The 24,873-nt window shown below is 28.3% G+C and overlaps 1 protein-coding gene across 1 annotated transcript in view; it reads right to left on the reverse strand.

The window, feature by feature from the left end:
* Window positions 1-24,873, reverse strand: part of LOC123297861 (lachesin-like) — a 547,758-nt gene that overhangs the window by 33,706 nt on the left and 489,179 nt on the right. Inside the window, exons 7-10 of the mRNA XM_044879670.1 lie at window positions 24,587-24,715; window positions 19,350-19,488; window positions 13,590-13,738; window positions 8,584-8,649 (exon numbers count right to left, since the gene is read on the reverse strand). Coding sequence (XP_044735605.1) covers window positions 8,584-8,649; window positions 13,590-13,738; window positions 19,350-19,488; window positions 24,587-24,715 — 483 coding nt within the window. The remainder of the gene's footprint in view (window positions 1-8,583; window positions 8,650-13,589; window positions 13,739-19,349; window positions 19,489-24,586; window positions 24,716-24,873) is intronic.

Here is a 24,873-nt window from a genome sequence, read left to right on the forward strand (position 1 = left end):
ATAGAATAACTAATTAATTGCAGAAAATTTATTATGTATTACATATTATTTATTACTGTTCTTTTAAATTAAAATTAATTAGTATTATTTGATAATTCTCCAATTTTAGGAAAATTCATTGATCGATTAAAGTTTCTGTTATCAAAAAGACATACATAATTTGAAAATATTTTTAATTCTTCAAAAAAAGTATATTAATTTATCAATTCCAGAAAATAAAAATATCAAATTTTATTTTTGCAAACCTTTATGGAAATAAATTAATTAACTATTTTAATAGTTTTCACTTAAATTTCCCATATTATAATATACAAAATTTTGATTTGATACATAATGCATAAATTATATTTCTTGAAAAATAAAATGTTTATTTAAAAGAATTAGTTAATTATATATTGTATAGAAAATATTTTCTCACATTCCAAATTTTGCCGCCCTAGAAAATTTGCCGCCCTGGGCACTAGCCCCGACTGCCCCTAGTGTAAATCCACCACTGCTTCTGAGTAATTTTGGGTAAAAAATTTAAGAAGGTGGGAACTTTCAGAAAATTTACCCCGTATAGGTTAGTAAAATGGAAATATTTTTTATAATTTATTGTTATTTCGCTATATCAACAGACAATATTTTTTAAATAAAAAATATTGTACTTATATTTTCCACAATGAACATTTGATCTGTATGTAAAATTGAAATCTTAGTGTAGAACCTGCATCATAAAATGGAAGCGTTATATTAGTTTTATATGTAAAATGTGTGACTATTATTAGTGTTCACTGAGGCGTTAGTTTAATCAATGTGTAAGATGTAATTTCCTTTGTTTAATGTAATGTGCTTTTGATTCACGTATAGGTGAAAATTGTTATGTATAAGTTGTATGTATGTATGCATGTATGTATATTAACGTCCGTCCGTCCATTTATATTTGTACCATATCTTAAATGAATAGCATCTACATATTTACACGATAACGTTTACGTAATAGTAAGTGTAACACATAATGCAATTCTTTTTTACTCGCTTGTACAAAGTCAAGAAACGCACACAAAAATTATGTCGAGTTTTATTGGAAAGGTCCATTTTCAACATGCTTGATTTTGTAATAGTTTCGGAATGAACAAATTTATGCATACGTAATTGTTTTACGAAATTTAACCCGTCAGCACTCCCATAATGATCATTTTGCTCGATTTAAAGTAGGACGAACGAGCCCCAAAGCCAAGTTTAGACTTTGTACCTTATTTTCAACTTTGATGATGAATTTTGTTATAACTACATGAATATAGACGAAAAATAATCATAAAATTGTTAATTTTCAATTTTCGATATTTTGAAAATTAATCCAGATATCGAAAAATTTTATTCTTACTTTTCGTATTATATTGTCAAGTTAAAATAGAATTCACCATCGAAATTGAAAAATATATTTTTAAATTTATGTCAATACTACCGAGCTCATACATCTATATTAGTCTTAGTTAATCTAGTTTTGGCGAATCTATGAAAAACTATCATCCATCTCACGTTTTCCCATTTATTTATTTAAATAATCGGGCAACTCCCCTTAAAATTTTCAGAATTGATGCATACTTAGTCCAACTTTACATTAAAAAAAATCAAGCCTTTTATCCAAAATTTCCCTGGTGCTCGTACATCCTTAAAACATTATTAATTTTTTAATTTTTCAAATAGTATATGTGATTGAAAATTTCTCATTTACATATAATTTTAGCTATTTTCGAATTATTATTTTTTCAGATTTTTGCAACCTATCGACAGTATTTAAAAATATACTTTTTTCAAGCCTTTTAGAAATTCTGAGTATTTCTCTCATGATGAAAGATGTAAACAAAAAAATATTACTTTCGGAAATTTGCATACTTCGTGGTTCGTGTACTTTCGTTACAATAAATATATTGTCTCTATTTATTCGTCCTAATTTATTCCTAAACCAAAATTCATAAATTTCTTTCTTTTACATGCTTGTAAAAAAGAGTCATTGAATATTTTGTGTGATTAAATTTAAAAAGGTTTCCAGCTTTCTCAAAAATGAGTTGGAATATCAAAAAACAGTAAAATGGGAGTCTTTTTATGTCCGGAAAGATCGAAACAAATGCGTCTAGTTTTACTTTACGAGGGCGCTTTCTGGGTCAAACGATAAGCAACTTAATTTTTTTAATTCGACTTAGGTACTATTCTTTAAAGCTACTTTTACATGGAATTTTTTTTCCCTAGACCTCAATTTTCGGTACCGTGTAAATAATAACGTTATATCTCTAACACTGATGCTGTCAGCATTCTAAAACCGTTTTACATTATAAGCGTAAATTTAACATACAATGGTGTAATAGTTGATCATATCGTTTTGATGTAGTTTTAGAGATGAGTAGTGTTTGAAACAGTGTTATTAAATCAAATTATAGTGCTGAAATAAGAATTGTTGTTAATTCGGCAAGTCAAATTTATTATTATTTTAATCTTATAATAAGTTTAGTCTCAAATTTGTAACGCTTAAAAATATTTCTACGAACAAATTTTGGTATAGGTGTTCATAAAATCACTTAAGTAATCCTAATGAAGTTAATTGGGTCTTAGAAATAAATCAGAAGTTAAAAGTAAAAAAAATTATCAACTTTTGCCTGAAAAATTTTTTGTAAACATCACTGTTTACTTTCGAGGGGTGCGGCACACAAATTGTCTAACGTATGTGTTGTACACAGTTTTATACGAAAGTGAGTCGACACGGCGCTTGTGTCTAGAGGAGATTTATTTTTGAAGTGGTTTTTAATGCTCAGCGTATTTTTTTGTAGGTGGAGATAAATACATATTACTGTATGGGTTAAATAAAGATTAATCTGACTGAAGCCCCCAGAATTGAATTCGAATCCCCCAAACTTCTTAGGTACCTTGAACGCTGCTGAATATGGTGTATCTAGTGATATCTTGAAAACGAAGGAAATTTTTTGTTTTGCTTGGATTTTTGTTATACAACCCCAATAATTCGAACCTCAAGGGAAATGCAAAAAATTTCGAGGTAATGATTTTTCGACTTAACAAGTAGTTCGAGATACAAAGGATTCAATTGCTAAAATATCGACTAAGAAAGGCGCAATTCTATTTTACTAAATACAACGCCATTATATTTTGCTAACTACGACTTGCGGAGTTTGCTTTTTGACATTCGAGTTACGGAGTATGTACTACCAATACATCGCAGGGATCGAGGTTCGAAGTATAAACAATTCGAGATACCGCGCACTTAAGAGTTCAGTGGTCAGGAAATAAATTTTTTTCGACATACACTGTATACAGACATATCTCGAGTTATCGAGCTTTCGCTGTATAAAAGGTTAAATATGGTGTATGGTTCATGATACAAAATGTTTTTTTTTCGGAATGATATCTATAAGTATGAAGCTTAGTTTCTTAAAAGACTTCGTTATGCCAAGACTTCCAACATTTTAATTTATGAGAATTATTGTAAGTGATATGTTCTCTTTCACGTGGAAACTTCACTTTGATGGATATCCGGTTTTTGTTATTTTATACTTCAATAGGCAGATAATTGAGTAGTAAATGTAATAATATAATTTTTCCGACACCTCTATTGCCAGTGACGAAAGTAAAAAAAAACGATTTTACATTAATTATACCATTAGTTTCCAAAAAGAAAAACAAAAAATCGGATAAACGTCGAAATGAAGCCACCATAATGCTTTTCATCCCGAAAGAAACATTTGGTCCCGAACTAATTACATTTCAATCTTCCTATTTCCGACATGTAATTTAGCGTAGAGCAAATGTTGGGTGATTGGACCTTGATATAATTTACTTTCCTTCTTTGGTTTTGAATTTGTTGAAAATCCATCAATATTTGTTGAAAATCATCCATCAATAAATTCATATAAAGTTATTAGTGTTTAAAAAAAATAGATAATTACTATTCGAGTGCATAAAATACATTTTTGATTATTGCAATAAATATGTTACATTAGAATAATATTTGTGTAAAACATATATAATTATGAAAATGAAAATTCAACAAGTGACCGGATGGTGTGCTTAATGTGAATGAGGGGTTTTAACTAAACTGTATTATACGTGCAATATAAAGTGTGTTCATTTATATTAAATAAAATATTAACAGTGAATTTTATATTGGCAAAATATGAAAAAAAGTTTTTAGAAACATTTCAGAATTCCATTTTTGTAACACTCCTTACTAGAACTTAATTTTATCATTTATCGCACCGCAATAATGCTCATGTGAAAGTAATATTTGTCTTTAATCGAGTATGGAAAACGTATATTTTTATTGTATTACAAAAAATTAAACTAGATAAGCAAAATTGGAGCACACGCTTCTATTTTTAAAGCACTCACATCAGTGCATACAATATGCTATTTTTAAGTATTGTTCTGAGAATTCAGAGTGAAAAATATTTATATTTTTAATTAATTGTAATAGTACAGGAGTCCAAGTAGGATCGATCTTCACACATCGTTTTGCTGAATGCAAGGCTTATTTTTATGTAAAACGCTTAGAAATATTCCTGTAATGGGTTGCTTAAATGTGGTCAAGATTACTTTTAATATCTGCTGCAAAAGTAATTTTTTTACCAATTTTTCGTAGAGAATCATACACCACTGTATTTGCAAGAAAATTATCTTTATTTTCATATGTGATTCAATGAATTAACAGATGAGTGTAATTACTATTATCAACTTAAATACATTCTGTGTACACTGGAAATCTTTCTTTCCAGTGTACACAGGATACAAAGTACTTCAAAAGTTACCCAGAGACATTCGGATGGAGCAGAAATTTTCTTAATTTAAACTAAAAATAAAAAAGTATTTTGTAGAATTAGTTACTTATGATCTCAATAAACTTCTTGAAATCTAATTTATGTACGACTGACTATTTGAATACCGATATTGGTCTTTTACAAATAAATTATTATTATTTTTTGTAAGGTTTGCGAAAAAAAGCCATTCTCTATACAAATCTCTGCTTTCAAAAATATTAACATTCAGTTATTCTCTTTTGACATCGAATGTGTAAAGTTCGATAGGAATGTCAATGGCTGTTTAGAAATGAAAACCATTTTGAACAGATAATAAGGGAAACGGTTTAAGGAATCGTTCCCGGGATATGTAATGTATGTAATGTGTGAAAAAAAGATGTTCTGTATTATTAATTAATTAGTTTGTGATGAAATAGAGCATTTGAAGTATGATGACTGCTTGATTAGGAGAACAGATAGCGTGTTTTATAAGTAGGATTTACAAAATTTAATTTAAAATTGAACTGGTCAAAACATTCCCATTGTTAACAATTCATTCCTAAACCTTTGCGTTCCATACAAGTTATCGTTCTTTGAAAATTTTTTTTAATTCACTCCTACATATCTCGTAAGTGATTTCTTGAACCATTTTATAACTGTTCTAAGAATGGCCAATATTTCAAAACGATCATTAACATTCCTAACGACCTTTTTCAATTTGTGGACACCCTGTATATTCAATGATCCAATGAATTGCTGAATGTCAATATTTTTGAAAACAGAGGTTTTTATAAATAATAACATTTTTTTCGTAAATACAAAAGCTTATAATACAAAAGCTTTTTGATATGGAGCCAACTTCAGTAGACACGCTGTATATTCGATAATAGTTAACGAAAAGAGGCAGGCTTATTATTTATGGTTTTTACTTTCGAGTAGACCATTTACCCAACCAGTCAGAGAAAAATTTAAAAAACTCTTCTGTTGGTATTTATATTAAAGGTAGTTTTGATCACATTTTTCTAGGCAACTCGTTGCAGAGGTGTTGTTTAACCTTTTATATTTCATAAAAAGTAAGGTCGAAGGTCGATCTTCATTTGGCTCTTAGACTATAATGGATTGCACATTTAGGATATATAATATTTATCGAAATAACAATTTAAATTTTTTTGAAAATTCATAGAATTTATCGAAATATGATATATCTAAATATACATAATAAAATAAAAGACTAGTTTTTCGTATTTTGAAACCAATGATTTAATACTATTTGTTTGAATTTTAAAACTTTGCTTTTTTTATGCTTTTTTATTAATACGATTTGTATTTGAATTAAACGCAACAAATATTAAAATTGTAATACAGGGTAGTAATTCGATTAGAACTAACCTCATAGGCATTCAAAGTTCAGTTTCGGAGAAAGCTCATCAATTTTTAACTTCCCAGTTAAGGAAGTTATTGTAATGGGTCCGATTTTCAAAATTTGCAACATATCTTAACGTTTAATGGTAAGGACAAGGCATAAACAGCAATTTGGAGAAAACGTATGTGTGTGTGACACTGTGGTGTGTGGGTGCGTGTGTCGTACGTAAGTACGTTCGTGGTCATTGTTTTTGAATCGTATTAACAGCAAAATGTTTCGAGTTAGTCAAGTTTTCTTTTAATTTTTTCCCGATAGATAACGCGAGAAGAAAAAATTATAATAGTATGAACGACAATATCATCCGAAAAGAATTTCATAGCATTCGGTCGAACTTTAACTTTTTTTTTAAATATTTATAACTATATTCATTATGCTAAGAAGTTATTCGTGTGGACCTCAAGCGTCGCACCAGACCCTGCTCACGGTGTTTTTTTTTTTTTTTTACAATTTGTTATGTTGCGAAGCTATTCCTGTGGACTTAAAGGATCGCACCCTACCCTACTCACGGCTTGTTTTATTATAAAAATAATGTATCGTCATGGGCGAGGAAAAACTGACGGTTTTTTATACTAATTGGCAGATTTAATCATGATTTTGACATGGAATTTTGTGTCCAATGGAATAGTGTCACCATACCCAATTTCAGCAAAACTGTGTTCTCCGTTTTCAAATGTGTTTAAAATAAGGATTTCAAAATTTCAACTTATGTCCGTCTAGATTCCAAACAGAGTAACTTTGTAAGCAAGTTTAACTAATTCAACTTATTTTGAGGTGTAATGTAGGGTGACTTCTAGTCATCTCTGAAAAATGTTTTTGTCTAGTCAAAATAAGTCAAAAATCTTATAGATCTAGATCATTTTTGATTCAATGCACTAGAATGAGATATGGCTCTGCTAATTTTTAATTTTCAGAATTCTGTGATTAATATTAGAAAATTTGAAATTTTTGTAATAAACAGAAAATAAGTTTCTGCTACATTTTATTACAGGAATTTTTTACTCCATACAATCGAAAACTTTCAGACACACAATTTAAAATCAATTGAAAATTTTATATTTTAGAAATTTGAGCGAAAATTTCTAGATGGTAAATTTTAAATTTAGAGAAAAAACCGTGTGAATTTGTTGTAAGATTGGCTTAAAACAAATTTGTTTCTTATAAAAACTTCGCTTTTTCTAATATTAAGCTAGAAATTCACAAAATTATGAATGAAGTCCTATTTCGTTCATGGTACATGAGATTGCAAATTTTAAAAGGGCTTTGGACTTAATGTGATTTGACGATTTTCGCGAAGTAAGCGTGAATTATGATTCACTCTGTGTACAAGTTAATGCCAATAGGAAAATCACAAAATTATGGAGGGTAAGTAAAACGATGCTGCTATTTTTATTCTCGAATACAAATATATTCTGATTTTTTGTTATTAATTTTTGGAGCTATTACTTGGAAAAAACTTTTTTTCATTTTTGTAAATAAAAACCTGCTTATAAAATATTTAATATGAACTGAAATACACATAATTCAATAATGGAATTACAGACGGTTCGATAAGTCAAAAGCCTAAATAAAATATTTGGTTGAAATAATTTGATGGCATCCTGTTCGAAATGTTTTTTTGTATAAAGTGTAAATATTACCAGTTGAAAATTTGGTCCAACTTAAGCCAGAAAAAGTTCTTAGCTATTTTCATAATGTTGAAATTAAGGTGAGTAAGGAAAATTAGCAGAATTTATCAAAATTTTGAGCAGAATCTTTTAAAAATATATTTTGGTGTTGTATAATTGCTGATATTATATGACATATTTCTAATTTTATTTTATACTTTTTTAACTGTTTAGAAATTAGACTGTCGTTAGAAACAATAGACAAGGTATAGAAGTTTTTCGTGATTATTTGAATATTCGAGCGATTTACCTTTAGAAAGTGTTTTGGGCAATTAATGGACATATTCTACAACCCTGTACAACTTTTTCAAAATTAAAAATTTTTATTTAGAAACACTTAGAAATTTTTTTAATATTATTTTCGAATTTTGAATATGTTCTGCGGAAACCCGTTGAAAATGTAGCTGTAGAAAAAACGTCATAAAGAATTTTTTTGTTTGTACCTAAAAATTTGTGAATGAAACTGAAAAAAAAGTTTAAACAATTGCACTTGACTACATTTCAATGGTAGGATTAAAGACTGCAACAAGGGCTTTTATATTATATACAATAATGCATTTCGAACAACATGCATAAAAAAACTCCATTCACGTTTTATTCAGGCTCATGATTGATTGGACCCGATCTGTATTGAATTAAATTAAATAATCTATTACATATTGTATTATATTTAATAAAAACAACTAATCTATATTTAGTGCCCAAAACTCACCTCCCAATATATTAACATGACTATCATCAGTTGTTTCATGTTGCACTCTTGTATAAACTTTAATTTCTGAAAATAAATAAAAATATAAAATGAAATCTAGAAATTTTTGTTGCATTTTTCTTATAATATTATGAGGTTTCAAGTCAATATTATACAATATTCAGGTATCGAAAACAGTTTCTTAACAATAACTTTATAAAAAGTTTTAAAAATTAACAAATTCGCGAAATGAATGAAATATATTTACAATAAATAACTTTTTTCATTAACTACATTCCAAAAATTTATTTTCCTCGAAGAAGGCTGACGTTCCTTTTAGATTATAGAATACCTACTTAGAATTCATAAGGTTTTTTCGTTTTTAAAGTTAAAATTATTTTCTTATTTATTTTTCAATGTATGAGGTTGAGTAAATTGTTCTATTAGAAAATGATGGTTCATCTTGTACTACTTTTTGCATTTCTTGTACCTGAAAAAATTGACCAATGTTCTTGATTGAAAACGCAAACTTTATAAGCCATTTTCATAATTAACTTTAAGAGACATTAATATAATGAGTGCTTCATTAATCTAAAATTTTTTGACGAATTTTACTAATTTAAAATCCTAATTTTTAATTCCTATTAATTACTTATCGTATTCCTATTTTAATTCTTCTAATTAAATTCCTTCCTGTTTCCTCAAAGCTCTTGCATATCAGCGACTGCCTATTGTTGATTATCTAATCATGAATTTAATCTTAGTCGTCTATATTGGTTTTACCCACAAGTTTGAAATTTTAGAATACCCTTTTTTTGCAATAAGCAGATTAAATAGTAATAAATGGAAAAACTATTTTGTTCGGCATTGAATTTAAGGATTTGATCGACATAAATTGTAATTTTCAAGATGCTGGTCAACGGACATCCCGTTTTATTGAATGTGGTACTATATAATTCTAGCATTTGCTATTCGATGACTTCCTGTTAAAATAACAAAAAAATTATATCTAACAATTTTATGCTTGTAGGCGTAATCAAAAATTTTTCGAGCCACATAAAAGAGAATGCCATACGAGCATTAAAAAAGTCTCAACAGTGAAGCAAGCACAAAGTTTTGTAAGTGTGGTCCTGTTATGTGTGAACTGATAGTTGTATTAACACCATACAGGGTGCTTTTTTACGTTGAACTAGACTTGAAACTTGAAAATTAAGTTTTATCGATAAAAATGTTTCAAGTAAAAATTGTTGGGTTTATAAGCGCACATCTTACGCAGATATTAAACTTGACGTAGGTGTCCAGGCAATATGAAAAACTGATTCTTTTCCATACCAGGTAATAGATAGACGAACACTTTAAATTAGAAAGTTGTTATTGATTAAAAAAGAAAAATTTTTTGTTCGAAAGATTTGTCCGTAACAGTCTAGGCAAAAATTGACTAATAAGTTTTACCCAAAAATTGTTTTTTTCGTATGCCTTCTGCAAAATCTAGACACTCTTCAAAAAAAATTTTCCCTTAAAAGTGGCTTGTTTTCTATAAAGGCCATTTTTGTCCAAATTGAATGAAGAAGCGAGCAAAAAGCTATGATATGCAGTTTCTTACAGGTTCTTATAGGGTATTTATGCTATCCATTACTGTCTAAACTATTCGGTTAACAAAAAAAATGTTTCAAACCAAAAATGTTTCCGATTTTAAAAAGAACCACTTTCTAATTTAATATGTTCATCTAATGTTTGCCACTTATGAATTAGATGAAGGTTTTAATTGCACCGGTAAACTTAGCTTGAATTCAATACCCGCAAAAGATGTGTGCCTTTGAAATTAACATTTTTGGTTTGAAAGATTTTCCTCAATTAAACATATTTTTCGAGTTTCTCGAGTATGACAAGACGCCCTGTATAAGCTTTCCACCACTTTTTTATTTTCATTAAAAAGGCCAGCAACAAAGTATCAACTTTCATTATATTTTAATAAAACATTTACTATTTACTATGATAATTAGATTCCACCTTCGGGTAAAGTAACTTTTATTTATAATGTTTTTAAATAGTCTAAGTAACGGGTGTTCCATTAAGAACACCGATTTTGGATTGCGCGCCATTTTAGAGTCATGGTTTTCCAAATAATGGCCGTTTTTTAGTACACAGATTAAGTAAAATGAAGCGCTACAATACAAAACAACGAATTCTCATAGAGAAGAAATATTATCAAAGTGGTAAAATCTTTTCGAAAAATACGTACAATAGAGAAGTTGCATGTTTTTTAATTTATTTTTATTCAAAAGTTTACTAAAAGTTTCTAAGAAAAATTTTTTTTTAAATTCATTTGATTTTTATGTGTTCTAGAATGGAATCAGAATGATAAATGGTTTGTCTAATTTAACGTAAATTACCATAGAAATAAACAGCAAAATTTAATTTAGCGTGATTCTGATTGGCTCACAGCCTCCAAAGGTGTCAATACGTCACTATAACCGTTCTTTTTATTAAAAAAATATAACTCTTTTTTATCAATAAATTAATAACAAAATGGAATTGTTAATTTAATGAACAAAATTACTTAAATATACTTTAGATGAATTATTCTTTCATGTAGGTACAAATGAATTTGTGGTAAAAAATAATTAATGCAAGTTCTCCAACAAGATTTGAAAAAATTGGGTCTGTAAATGCCATTGATTTTCTGTCTCTCGCCATTGACGACCGTCGACTACCTGCAAAATTGACTAAATCGTCATCCCATCTCGTTAGAAGATATCGTTTTCTTCTGGTAGTCTAGTTAACTACTTCAAATTTATGAAACATAGAAATAACGGTTATAAAAATACTTGATCCGGAATGATGTCTAGAAAAATGTGTCAGAAGCGCATATAAAATTGCAAAAGTTATAATCAATTAAATAGGAAAAAACGGTATTTCGTTTTTCGCCAATATGTCATAAAATATTTATATATAAGAAAGAGGACAGGTTAATATTTAAGAAATAAGAAGGAAATTTCTAATAAAAAACCCACACTCCTGGAAGTGTACCTACATCATTTATAATTTTAATTTAATGCTGAAAATAGGTCTTTTTGCGTAATTTTTAGATTGTTGTTATATCGTCAAAAACGCCTATCTCACATTAATAATTTTTTAAGATATTAAATATTAATTAAAAAAAATCATGGTGTATCCTGAACAATCTAAAGAATTTATTATCGTTGAAAATTTATCTTAAAAATAATTTTAAGTTAGACAATTTAGAAAATTTGTTGAAATTTTCGTTTCCATTGTAAATTTAAAAGAAATGTTTAAATAATTGGTATACAATTTTTTGGCTTCATGGAGCCCTTCTTATTTAAATATTTAACAAGAACACATCAAAAGAGTTTTAAGTGTTTTTGTAATTTTTTTTACATTTTTTGTTACCTTTCGATTAAAAAACTTTTATTTTTCAAATGGTATATGTAGTTCTAATTTCATATAATTTTATCTATTTTCGAGTTGTGTATTTTTCAGATTTTTTTAACCTATCTAAAGTTTTATGTTTTTTCAAGCCCTTCAGAAATTGTGACAATATCTCTCATCACGAGAGTAAAGGTGTAGGCAAAAATGCTAACTTCGAAAATTTTCGGGCCTGTTCGTGTAATTTTGTTAGTTTAATATAAATCGTACTCGTATGTAAATTAAAAATATTTTTAATAGAAATATGGTGAAATAAGTTAAATTGAATTTAATTATTTAGATTATTTTCCTGCTCTTATATTTTCACTCCCAAACATTGAACATGAATACATGAATAATCACATAATCCAACTAATTTAAACGCTGCTCGAACTCACTACTATTCTCATGTCACTGAATATATAAACACAACCTATGATATTTTGTGAGGGGTTGAATGAAGTCTGTGGTTTGGCACATAAGATCAGCTTAAGTATCGGATCTTGAAAGCTGCATCAACTATCATTCCCCTGAGGCTATAATTATGTTCTGTTAAAGTAATCCTAGCCGAAATGCAACATAATAAATCACATTTTTGGGTTAAAGTCAGAATTTTTGGTTACGATTAAGATGATCAAAGATAAGTTTAATTTTGAAAAGGCGGGATGCTACTGCGTGAGTTTTTTTTTTGTAGTAACTGCTACACTATTGATTTTAGCGAAAAAAGTGCAGAGAATATTTTTGTCGAGGATAACATTCTTTACAAAAATGATCCCACGTGTTTTTTGCGTAAATCACATATTTAACAATCTGCTGAAAAGTTAGTGCAATATTTGCGATTTCAGCATTTTCGGCGAAAAGAATGAAAAAAAAGTCTCAATGAAAGATATAGACAGTATATAACGGGCAATAACATTTAGTTAAGCAATTTTTTACTATGGCTCGTTGTTCTCGCCAGAGGTCACCAAAGTTGCGCACTCCCGAACAAATCACATACAGAGTTATTTAAAAGACGCTTATGCGCTTCTAAAACATTTTAAAACGCTATTTGAGAGTAAAATACAAATATTATATATTGTTGCTGTTATGTAATTATTGTGTTTATGTGAGCATCGTAAAATTTCAAATTATTTGTTTCCAATTTTGCACTAACTTTCCAGTAGATTGTTTAATATGTGACTCATCCAAAAAAATGTAAAGAGCCCTGCATACGCAATTTTTTGTTAAAATCTCACCCCCTTTAACCAAGATGGCAGCCTTTCCTATAAGGATGGCATCCCGCTTTTTCTATAATTTGAACTTATCTTAGACCATCCTAACCGTAACCGAAATATCTGGCTTTTACCTAAAAATGCGATTTAAAAATCTAGGATGACTGTGCTATCCTTCATTCTACTTGAGGCAATCTAAATAATGGATTACTTGAAGAAGAATCAAATCTGAATCGAAACTAGTAGCGACCAAGAAAGTGTAAATAATTAACATTAAAATACCCAATAAATCTGCTAAAAAACGTTTTATTAATGATGATATTCGGGAAGTATAAAAACAGTAAAAAAAAAAAAATGAAGATAATTTAAAAAATAAAATTTTATACATACCATAAAGCCGTAGCGTTCCATCTGCTCGTCCTAATGAGTTAGTTGACACACAGTTATAGGTGCCAATGTCATTGCTATTAAATGATCTAATTATTAGCCACATGAATACCTTATAACCAATCTTCTCTTCACGTATAGAATATTTAGGCCTGAAAAAAAAAGAAAATATATGACATAAATACAACGTAACTTTACATTAGTCTATTGTGCAACAAGTGACAATAACACAAGAATGTAATTGGAAAAGTATTGCATTCGAATGTGCAATCCCTCTATATTATAAATGCGAAAGTAAGCATGTTTGTTTCTTTGTTTGTTTGTTTGTTACGCTTTCACGCTAAAACTAGCGAATGGTTTTTAATGAAACTGTACAGGAAATATAGCTTACACTTCAGAATAACACATGAGATATAATTTATAAAGATATATTAATAAAAAAAAAAAAATTATTAATTAATTTAATTGGACATTTGATGTTACCATCAATTACAGATTTCTGGAAAAATAGTCAATATGAAATATTTCACGGCCATCTTCTTTGACATACTCAATGGATAATTACTATATATATAAAAAAAAATAGAAAGCTATACATGAATTATACCTGTGTAAAACAATCCTTTCCATTATTTCGAGTGTTATAGAAAGGGGATAAGCGAGAGCAATCTTTATATTTAAACCCAGCAAAGCGGGTGGGTACCACTTTAGTAGGTAATATTTTTTCATGTATGTAGGATTAGTTTTCTATGACTGCACAAATTACATGTGCCATAGCAAAAGTGTAACTGTTAATTGAGTGCGATCAATTTACTTGTCGCACAAGGTTCACGACTGCAATAGGTGATGAGCAATTTGTCGCATGGAAAATTGTGCGGAATGAGAGCATTTATTCTGCATGAATACAAAAAAATACCATGAAAAAATAAATTAATTATTTTTTATATTTTATATCCGGCTATGTTGTAAAAGGGACTTATGTTTTATATAAGTCGTTTTTTCACTTATTGTATATTACAAATGAACTAAAAAATATTAAAATATGTTTGTCTCTGTTAAATACCGAGTATTTTAAAATAATAGAGGCATGTATATTAAAAGAAAATCATCCTATAATTCCATAAAAATTGAAAAACAAAATATTTTTTTAAATTTTTGTCCCCACTATCGTGCTCATAACATTCTTAATTAGTCGCACAATGGTGTTTTTTTGTTCTCAATAATTTTGTTTTTATTTTCCACCGACTAGTTTTGGAGAAATCTATGAAAACATATCATTCATTTACAGTTTTACCATAAAACCAATGTTAAATATGCCTTCTTTTGAAGTCATTTATTTATTTAAATAATCGTGCATCCTCACTAAAATTTGCAAAATTTAGACTTAGTAAACTTTATATAAAATAAAACATCAAGCCATTTATATAAAATTTCCTTGGCGCTTGTACATCCTTAATATTAAACCGATGAATAATGATTAAAATTTTTAAATTCTTTGTAATATTTTTGTTTTCGACAACCTGGATAATTGAAAAATAACAGTCGAAAGCTTACATTAAAAATGCATAACGTATTTTATACATATTATTATATTCTACAGTTACACAACATTGAATATTAAAATAACTTCAATATAAACTACCATTATAAAAAAAAATAGACTTATAAAATATAATACTAGGTGTAGTAAATAGCGATTATGTAGAAGGTATAATGAAAAAATAATTTCCGTTGTTAATAAAAATATACGTGACAATTTGAAAAGACACACACACATTTTTTCAATATCTTTCAATATTATTTTTAAATGTTAAATAAAAAATTGAGACATAAATATTGACACCCTTCCACGCATTGCCTTTTACTTATACACGTTTTATAGTTAATTTCTTGAAAAAGATAAATTGTCATTTTTTGACCGCAATTTCTTCGAAGCGTTATACGGTTATCGAGTTATTCGGGAAAAACTATTTAAAGTTTGTTGTTTCGCGTTTGGTACAAAATAAAAAAATAATGAGAGTTTTCGTGGGGACTATATTCATTTCGTAGCTCGGTACAATAAGTACATTAAAAATATAGCGTTTACTTTTATTATTTATAAAAGATTTTCTGAAAAATTAAGGTATTAATTTTAGAAGTCAAATACTTGTTTGATTTTTTAAAGAATTTAATTTTATAGCTACTTTTTGTTTTTACTGTATGGATTAACTGTAATATTAGTTTAAAAAAGACATACTTCTGTTTTAGTAGTCAACCCAATATGTGCGTACATTACGTTTGGTTTGATCAGGATATTTATTATAATATAATTTCATTGTACTTGCTTTATATTATCTCTGTTATCTTTGACTTTCGATAACTTTCACAACTCAATTTTTGTAAATGATAAAATATAAAATTTTGACAAAAAATACAAATTGACAACTATAATCATATTTTTGTATTTTCTCAAAATTCATGGGAAGCTGAATAGATTGAAAAAGTTTTAGTTTCTTAGGTAACCTAGATGAAAATAGTCGGTTTTTGATATCGTTTTTTGTTTTGTAGTACTTTTTTTGGTTTTACCACCAACCAGCAAACAAATCAGAACGATCCTTATAAGTACTAAAACTTGGACAACTTTCATGTGTGTAGCTCGTTGCGACTTGTGGGTAGAAAATCCATCCCCACATCTTTCCCGGGGGTGGTATCATGGAGGGGGGGTGCGGAATCATGAATTGAAGAGTCGATGGTGGCACTCATCCGGATTAGCTTGACAATTTTCATTTGTGCCAAAATACTTTGAAGACAAATGGAAAAAGTTGCACAAACTATTAAAAGATGCTTGATCGCCGCACTCGATATTGTTAAATGCAGCTTGCCTGCTTTTAGGATGTATGAGCATGGCAACAATAATAGATTTAAATACTCAAAACTTATTTATGGGTAGATTTTTACTCAAATAATGTGTGGTTCAAATTTCAGCTTGGGTATCCATGTAAAATTTGTATTAAAAATGTCATTGAAAATCGATATAAAATAAATTGCTCTTATGGAGAAATTTCAAAAAACGACTTATTTTGAAAGTTTTTGATAATTTTCACTTGGATTGAATGAACATAAATTTTAAAAACACTTTTTAATAGAAAGTAAACATATAAGCAATGGCATAGAAAATAAAAAGCTAAGTGTCTTCGTTCATATAAGGATGTACGAGCAGGGTAGATTTAGGATTAAAATTATTTTTATCTTATTTTCAACTTTGATGATAGATTTTAGTATATCTTTACGAAAAATAAGAATATAATTCTACGATACTTGCCTTGGTTTACCAAATATCGAAAGTTGCATAATTAAACAAAATTTTCATGTTCGATATTTTGAAAAATACGCCAGATATCGAAAAGTTGTATTCTTACTTTTCGTCTTATATCGTCAAGTTATAACATATTGAAAAACATCAAAATTGAAAATTTCAATTTTTTAAATTTGTGTCCCCATAACCGGGCTCATACATCCTTAAAAGTATAAAATAATAAATTTCCATTCGCAATTGATTAGTTTTAAACCGTCGGATTGTAAAAAAAAAAAAAAATCTATCAAATTGTTACAATGTTATTATGTTAATGGTTTTATCAACGCCTAGAGGGGCTTAAGAAAAAAGTTTTTGAGAGATAATCTAAAATATTACATTACTTTTTTTCGATTCATATTTCATTTTTGACGAATCACCTTGTGTTACATTATAGCCTTATAGCAGCTACTCGATAATATAGTTATAGAATTATAACGTATGATAAAATATATTGAAGTTTCACATAAAATACATGTAGTAATCATTAATTTATGTATTTCATGTATAGGAACGATTCGAAGTTTGATTGATTATTGAAAATTAATGATTGATTATTTATTATATTGTCAACAACAATGTACAAGTGGGAACAACTTTCAAATAAATTAAATAATCGAATGTGAGCTGAAAATTATCTATATGATATTGTTATATCTAAAAATAGCATGTGAAAAGTATGTGAAAATTCAAATTTGTTTCTTTCCAATTATTATGATGTTATTTTATAAAAACTTAAAAAAAATTATTTCCTTTTATTAAAATTAATTTTTAACAAATTTTTCTCTCAAGGGTAATATCTATTGATTGTGAAGTCAGTTAAAAACAGCGACAACCCGTTGAGATTTTTTTTAGGATACAAAAATTCTGCAATAAAAGGTATTATGGCTTTTGGTATTTACATTCAGCATACGTAGCGTATTTCATTCAGCAGCGATACTGAATCAATTTTTAAAAAATAAGTCCTGTAATTTAATGCAAGAAAAAATTCTCTATTATCTGTATTATTATACACACACAAAGTATTAGTGGGGAGTAGCTTAAAACACCTGCTATATAGAACATACAACAACATTAAAACTAGATTAAAAATATAGCCAAGAAAATTTGAAATGATACAACAAGATGTTTTTATAACTTACAAGCTAATAAAACTAATAGAAATGTAAAGATACATTAAAATTTTTGTTTTTATTTCATCATAGCTGCTGAAAGATATTGTCATCATAGAAAATAACATATATATAGGTTCTGGGTAGGTAGATTGTATATTATATTAAAGTTTAAAAGCATAATAAAATTTTTTATTATTTTACGAAAAACATAAAATAATATACCTACTTCTCATTCTATGATATTTCTTAATAAACTGGGGCTAGAAAATTTTTCATTATATTTTTCTTATTCTATCCAGTATTTCTATTTCGTATATCTCACCTATATCCGAGTGGTTATTCCACCTAGATATCTTGCAAAAATAAGTTCTGTGAACTTATTTTTAGTTAGATAAGCGAATTTTCTCAGAAGATGATAAAATAACACATTTTTCTTAAAATCGAATATTGAATTTTTAATTTTTCAAGAATTTTTATTTCGAAAACTAAGCTTCTAGAGAAAAAATCACAAGAGTACTTTTTTTCTTAAAACTAATCAAAAATACAAAAAAAAATTTCATTTCGAAAAAAATTGTATATCTGTTGATTTTTCTCATAACGAACTTGACCTTTCATATACCAACACCCTTCTTGATACCAAATTTTTTAAAAACGGTCTTAAATTGCGACCGCTAGAGAGAGTAGGTACAGATAACACTGGTCAACACAATTTTGGCACAGAAGCATGACTTTACTTTTTGAAAAGTACTTGACTTGCTGAATATGATACTGAGCGCAAAATTGCTTCATCACGTCACGTTATCGAGAAATTCGTCCTTTAACATGAAAAAAACTTGTTCTTCTTCTTAATTCGAGGTCATATTTCACCGGTTAATAGTTTTTTCTCACGAAAAAATTTACGCCACATATATGGTGGTGTTACGGAATTTCGAATATAACAAAGAAATGAATTTTTTCCTCTTTTAGCTAAAAATATTTTGAAAACCTTACGTATTAGAGAAATTCTGAATTCAAATTCGAATTCAGCATCCTCAAAAACTATAAGAAATGTCTCTCGCATCAATGTGCCAAAAAAAAAAAAAACAAATTTTGTTAACCAGTGTAGTTAACTGAAATTAAAAGTCAATTAAGTTTTTTAATAGCTCCACCGCTTATGCATTTAACATTTTCTGATTTGATATTGTATTGCCATCAGAACCAAATAAATTCAACAGTTTGAAGCATGCATGCTCTTAACATAAATACATAAACTAGATACATAAATAAGTTAAATAAAAGTTGGTAATATAAAAAGAATAGATAGTTTATTTTACTAACCCATCTAGAAGCATTTCACTTTGACTTTTAACCCAGTAATTGATTGTGTTGGGAAAAGCTTCGACGTAACATTCTAATTGTACATCTGTGTTTAGTGGTGCTCCTAGGAGTTGATTTGGAACTTTGATTGTAGGTGCAACTGTAAAAAAAAGAAAAATTTTGTTAGCATTTGAAAATCATTAGATATACGTATTCAATGATTGTAAGCAGTGATTATAAATTACTCCAAAAACTTAACGTCGAATTCAAAATGCATTAGGACTTCCATTAGATGAACAACATGAACCCGTTAAAATCCGTCATTGAGCATGAATAATTTCCGTATGTAGTACAGGTTGCCGGTAGGTAGCCCGGTACGATATTTTTAAAACAAAAATTTTTTTAACAAATAAATAATATTGACTTAATTGCTTTGGAAAATATTTTATCATATAATTGGAGTCCAAATTAACAAAAAATGTTTTAAGAGGTGTTTTTCTAGAAACCCTCCAGTTTTCGAATAAAAATTCGTAAAATTTGAGACTTAAACGATTTTCATCCCTCAAAAAGTACGGATTTTCTATTCTACACATGCTAGAAAGATGGGATTTTCACCAATCGACTTGAAATAAAGTCAATTAACATTTTCGATAACGCAACCCCTCTCCCGACAAATAAAGTCGATTGGTGAAAATCCCATCTTTCTAGCATGTATAGAACAGAAAATCATTTTATTGGGTGGTTTTTCGCGTGCTCTTTTAACAATTAACAATCAAGCACTTAAAATCCAATTAGGTCAAAATTTTTTGTGGGATGTAGTTGAATACCCCTTACACTTCAAATAAAAACTTTATGCATACTAAAAATTTGATTTTTTCATTTCTAAGGGATGAAAATCGTAAAAATCGCGTTTTTCTAAATTTTACGAATTTTTTACTCGAAAACTGGAGGCTTTAGAGATGTCTAAGAACATTTTTTGTTACTTTTGACCATAAATATATGATAAAAGTTCAGATTCGGTCTATATTGTTTATTTGTTAAAAAAGTTACTTAAACAATATCCTACCCGATTACCCAGCCACCACCTGCACTTTTACGTTCAGAAGCATATTTTAAACGGAATCATGCTAAAATTTACCATGCGAAAATGAATCATGATCAATGACGGATTTCGCCATATCTAGACAGCATATTTGTAGTTTATTTGATGGATGCTTTAGTTGTAAAAAATTAGCTATGGCGCTCTGATTATATCCGCATTTAGCATATTTATTGTTGGTCAAATAATCACTCATTATAAATTTAAATAAAACGAAAATGTTCTGCATGATGATTTTTCAATTTACCCTTCCTCAAAACTTTCTCTTCAACATCAAACAACAACATTAAATGCTTAGAGTTATTTCAAATACTAAATAAATATATTTATTTTACAGTGTAATTATAAAATGAAAAATAATGTGCTTTTGGCAGTTATATTTGGTACAGAAAAAAAAAAAAAACGTGGACAAATTGTTACCGCTAACATGAGCCATTTATCTATTCACATTACCACACTTAGCGGCGTCCACTCTGGCGTTACTCATACTTTGTAAAAGTATTTTATCGAAACAATTTTGAAATACTAAAATAGGGCATCTGGCAAGTGGTGGTTGAAATCCCACCTGCCAACCTAAGACTTTTATTTAACAAATGAACAACTTTTACACAACGGACGGCATCTTATTAAAGTTAAAACTTTTAAGCAATAAACCTACAATTACTTAAAATTGAATTAACTTCTTAAATAGCTAAAGGCGATCAGTAGTAAAATGAGAGATTTGGAAAAATTGATGATGATGAACCGATTTTAAAAAATTTTTCACTTATAGAATGCTACAATGTCAGCAAATAATGTGGGCAAATAGCAATATTTTATTTTCTAAAAAATTGGTGTTCCGCACCAAATAATGTCCAGCGAACCAAACATAGCTGATAGATTGTACGAAGATCGCCGGGTCAGCTAGTTTATAATAAAAGAAATTTGTTTAGAAACTATGTAATTTTAGTTCGCACAGTTATTTTGAGCGAGATTTTGAAAAATTCTTTTTGATTTTGCCAGAAGAAATTAAACTACTTGTTTTGAATTATCAAATTATATACGTTTTTTTCTGATATTTTTGGTAAACTTTAATTGTGTACTATATTTAATCTCTAATATTTTAAAAATAATATAAGAAAATGTAAGCACGTTTGTATTCATATTATCCATTATTTCATAATAGATAAATGGCTAGACTTAACGGAAACAGCTGATATTAAATTTATTAATAAATTTTATTGATTGTGAAAATATTGTGTTTTTAAATTAGTAAAAACAAGTGATGTTTTCAATTTAGTAAAATATATACATTTTTTTTTTTGAGATAATATCAACAGTCATACCATTGACAAAATCAATACATACCTACCCATAGGTAGGTTCAAATAAACATATTCGAGTATTTATCGAGACTATGTAATGGTCCAAATTTTTAGGTTATTTATGTAAAAAATAATGAACCGGCTATAAATACAAAGTGTACTAAAAATTATGCGAAAGATGGAAATCATCTTGGAAATTTAAATGCAACGTTACAGAAAATAAATCTATAAAAAAATTGCCTTTTTTGAATTATAGAAGAAACTGATATACAGTTTAATATGACGTCCTCTTTTATAAATTACACGTAAGTAAATTCATGCTTTTTCGCATTTCGTTAGCGTTGGACGAAATCGTCTTTTTAAATGAAATAAAAGTTAATGTTTCTCAAACTTTTAAAGTTCCTTTTACAATTAATTATTATCAAGAACTTTTCTGTTGAATATTTTTCGCTAAGAGATCTGTTTTGCCCTAAATCGCAAAAAAAACTTTTTCAACCCTTCAATTAACCCTCATTTGGTAATTTCCAAGGGTCTCGAGTTTAATTGTTGTTTACTATGTTACTTACACCCCAAACTCACATTTTCACCTAGTCGCTACTTGTTAATAATTTTATAGCTCTCAAACCTAATTAAATTAGACAAACCGTGAATGTACTTGGTATCTTTACAGATACCAGAAGGTATCTAACTATTGACAAAGAACATTGTACGAAATGGCTAAATGGATGTTACAAATTTTGTTTTTATAACAAAGTCTGGAAAACGTTTTTTCAAATGTTAATAGAATTTTGTGTTTTGATCAGAGTGCAAATGCTATGGATGCCACTGAATCAAATTTTTCCACTTTAGATACTCAAATGTGGCTTGAGAATTAATGGACGGTAGACTTTCGATATTTTAACAACTTTATTTTTAATAAGCTTGGGTAATAAGCTTGTTGACTAAAATTTTATCACTTCAGGTGAAGAACTCTCACTGAACGGGCAGAAAAGTGAAGTTGATTTCTGAAAATCTTGAGAATTAAGCAAAATATGAATGTTTCAAATTCCTAATTAAACAACGAGGAAAATATAGGTTAGTGACGTCACTGTCACTGTATCACCATAAAGATACATAAAAAATACATATAAAACTTTGTTTTGCTAAAAGGAGATCTTTGATTGCTTATAACTTCTTCGATTTTCAATCAATTTTAATTTCACTTTCAGTTTTTGTCATGGTATCAAGTCTAGTTTTATATTTTATGCGTAATATGGCATCGCAAGCAACTACCGTTTATTTTGTAGAACTGTGTCATCTATGCCCAGTGGATTTTACGAATATTAATTTTATAGACTAGAGAATCAATGTTTTTCATTTATTTCAATTCTGATTTAATTAAATTGTCGAAAACATTGTATGTTTATTTTATGGTTAATATCCAACTGTAGCATAAAATATTTATTCGTTGTGTGCGTAGTTATGGTAGGGATAAAAAATCGATGCCAGCGCTTCCATTTTGGCGATAAAGGAGGCTGTTATAACTAATTTGCAGTTCTTTACATGTTAATGTTATAGAAAATGACAAATTAAAATTATTGAAAAACACTAATTAATTAAACTTAATGCATTAAAAATTGTGAAAATAAGAAATCAAATTGCACAAATATTATTTTTCAAATGTAAATTATCATAATTATTTATTTTAATTTTCGAGACAATAATATTAAATTTCCAATGTAAGTCATAAATGCAATCCATACAACTATATATGCATTCATAAAATTCTATAATTTATCGTTATCAAAGAAACGCCTTCAATAAAACTCACGCACGATGCAAATAGTTTTATAGCTAAAATTAAAAATAGTTTTGTTAAAATGGCTTATAGAGGTAACCTTGGTGAGATATTTTTGTAAGCTCATTTTGTTTAAAAAATGCATCAAAACAAACAGTTTTACAAATACCACAGCAGCTAATTGAATTTTATGTGGATATATACTGAGCGGCAAATGATGATCCAAGGATGAAAGTCTTTGGCGTTTGTCGACTTTACTCAACGTAAACGAAATACCGGGCTCTATTTTTTTTTTACCTTATTATATTATTTTAATTTTTGGAAATTTCTTAATTTATATGATCATTTCCCAGTATAAGGTAGTTCGTATAATCGTTACGAAAATCCACATAGAAATTTTCGATATATCTTTGTGTTTCATGGTCAAAACAATGTATTAACATCACTTTAAGATTGATAAGTATCTGGTTTTACGCTTGTGTATGTGTAAGGGGGATCTCGGATTTGTGTCAATGTGTAATAGTAGCAAAACGTGTGAAATTTGAGGGAGTTCGCCAGTGTCGTATTTTTATCATCTGAGAAATTGACTGCGTGGAGGATCATGAGGGTCGTACTTACATAAACAGCTTGTTTATATAAAAATTGTTTACAGCTAAATTAAAAATTTCAATTCAACTCATATTCATTGAGAACTTCCTAAAAATAAGAAATATAATTATCGTAGCCCATCCTGTAGCTTACGACTTTTGAGATCTCTTGTTTATCAATATATTTTTCATGCTCTGATTTGATTAAAGTATTTTATAGAGACGTCAGTATTTTTTTTATATTGCCTTCTGTAATTTTATGTATTTATTTTGGGTATTTATATACCTGTTTTTTTTAGTAGACAATAAAAGGCTTCGGTAACTCAAAGCATTTAAGGTAAAATTTTATCAATGGCTAAAACGTACCTGCGATATAAACACAAGCGAATTTCTGGAAAAATTCACAAAAAAGTGCTTTTTTGTGTACAGTTTTGTTTGAAAACGATTACAATACAGATGGTACAATTAACTGATAAAACTGTTATACTTACAATTAACGCTGAGTGATATTCGTTTGCTCACTGCTGGAGGAACATCATTGCTGGCAATGCATAAGTATGCACCCATTTGTCTGCGATCTAGTCGCCAAAAATGTAAACTACTGCCATTGTACGTGTCAACTGAAAAAAAATAATTAAGTATTACTTAAAATAGTATAAAACATTTATTTGAAATAAAAATTCACATAGTGTTTTGAGATGTTCTTAGAAAGCAAGATGTTTTCGAATTGTACTAAATCTTTGGCTTAAACTTTGCTCATAGTACATGTACACACTCG

This window comes from Chrysoperla carnea, chromosome 4, assembly GCF_905475395.1.
Source record: "Chrysoperla carnea chromosome 4, inChrCarn1.1, whole genome shotgun sequence".
Classification (NCBI taxonomy): domain Eukaryota; kingdom Metazoa; phylum Arthropoda; class Insecta; order Neuroptera; family Chrysopidae; genus Chrysoperla; species Chrysoperla carnea.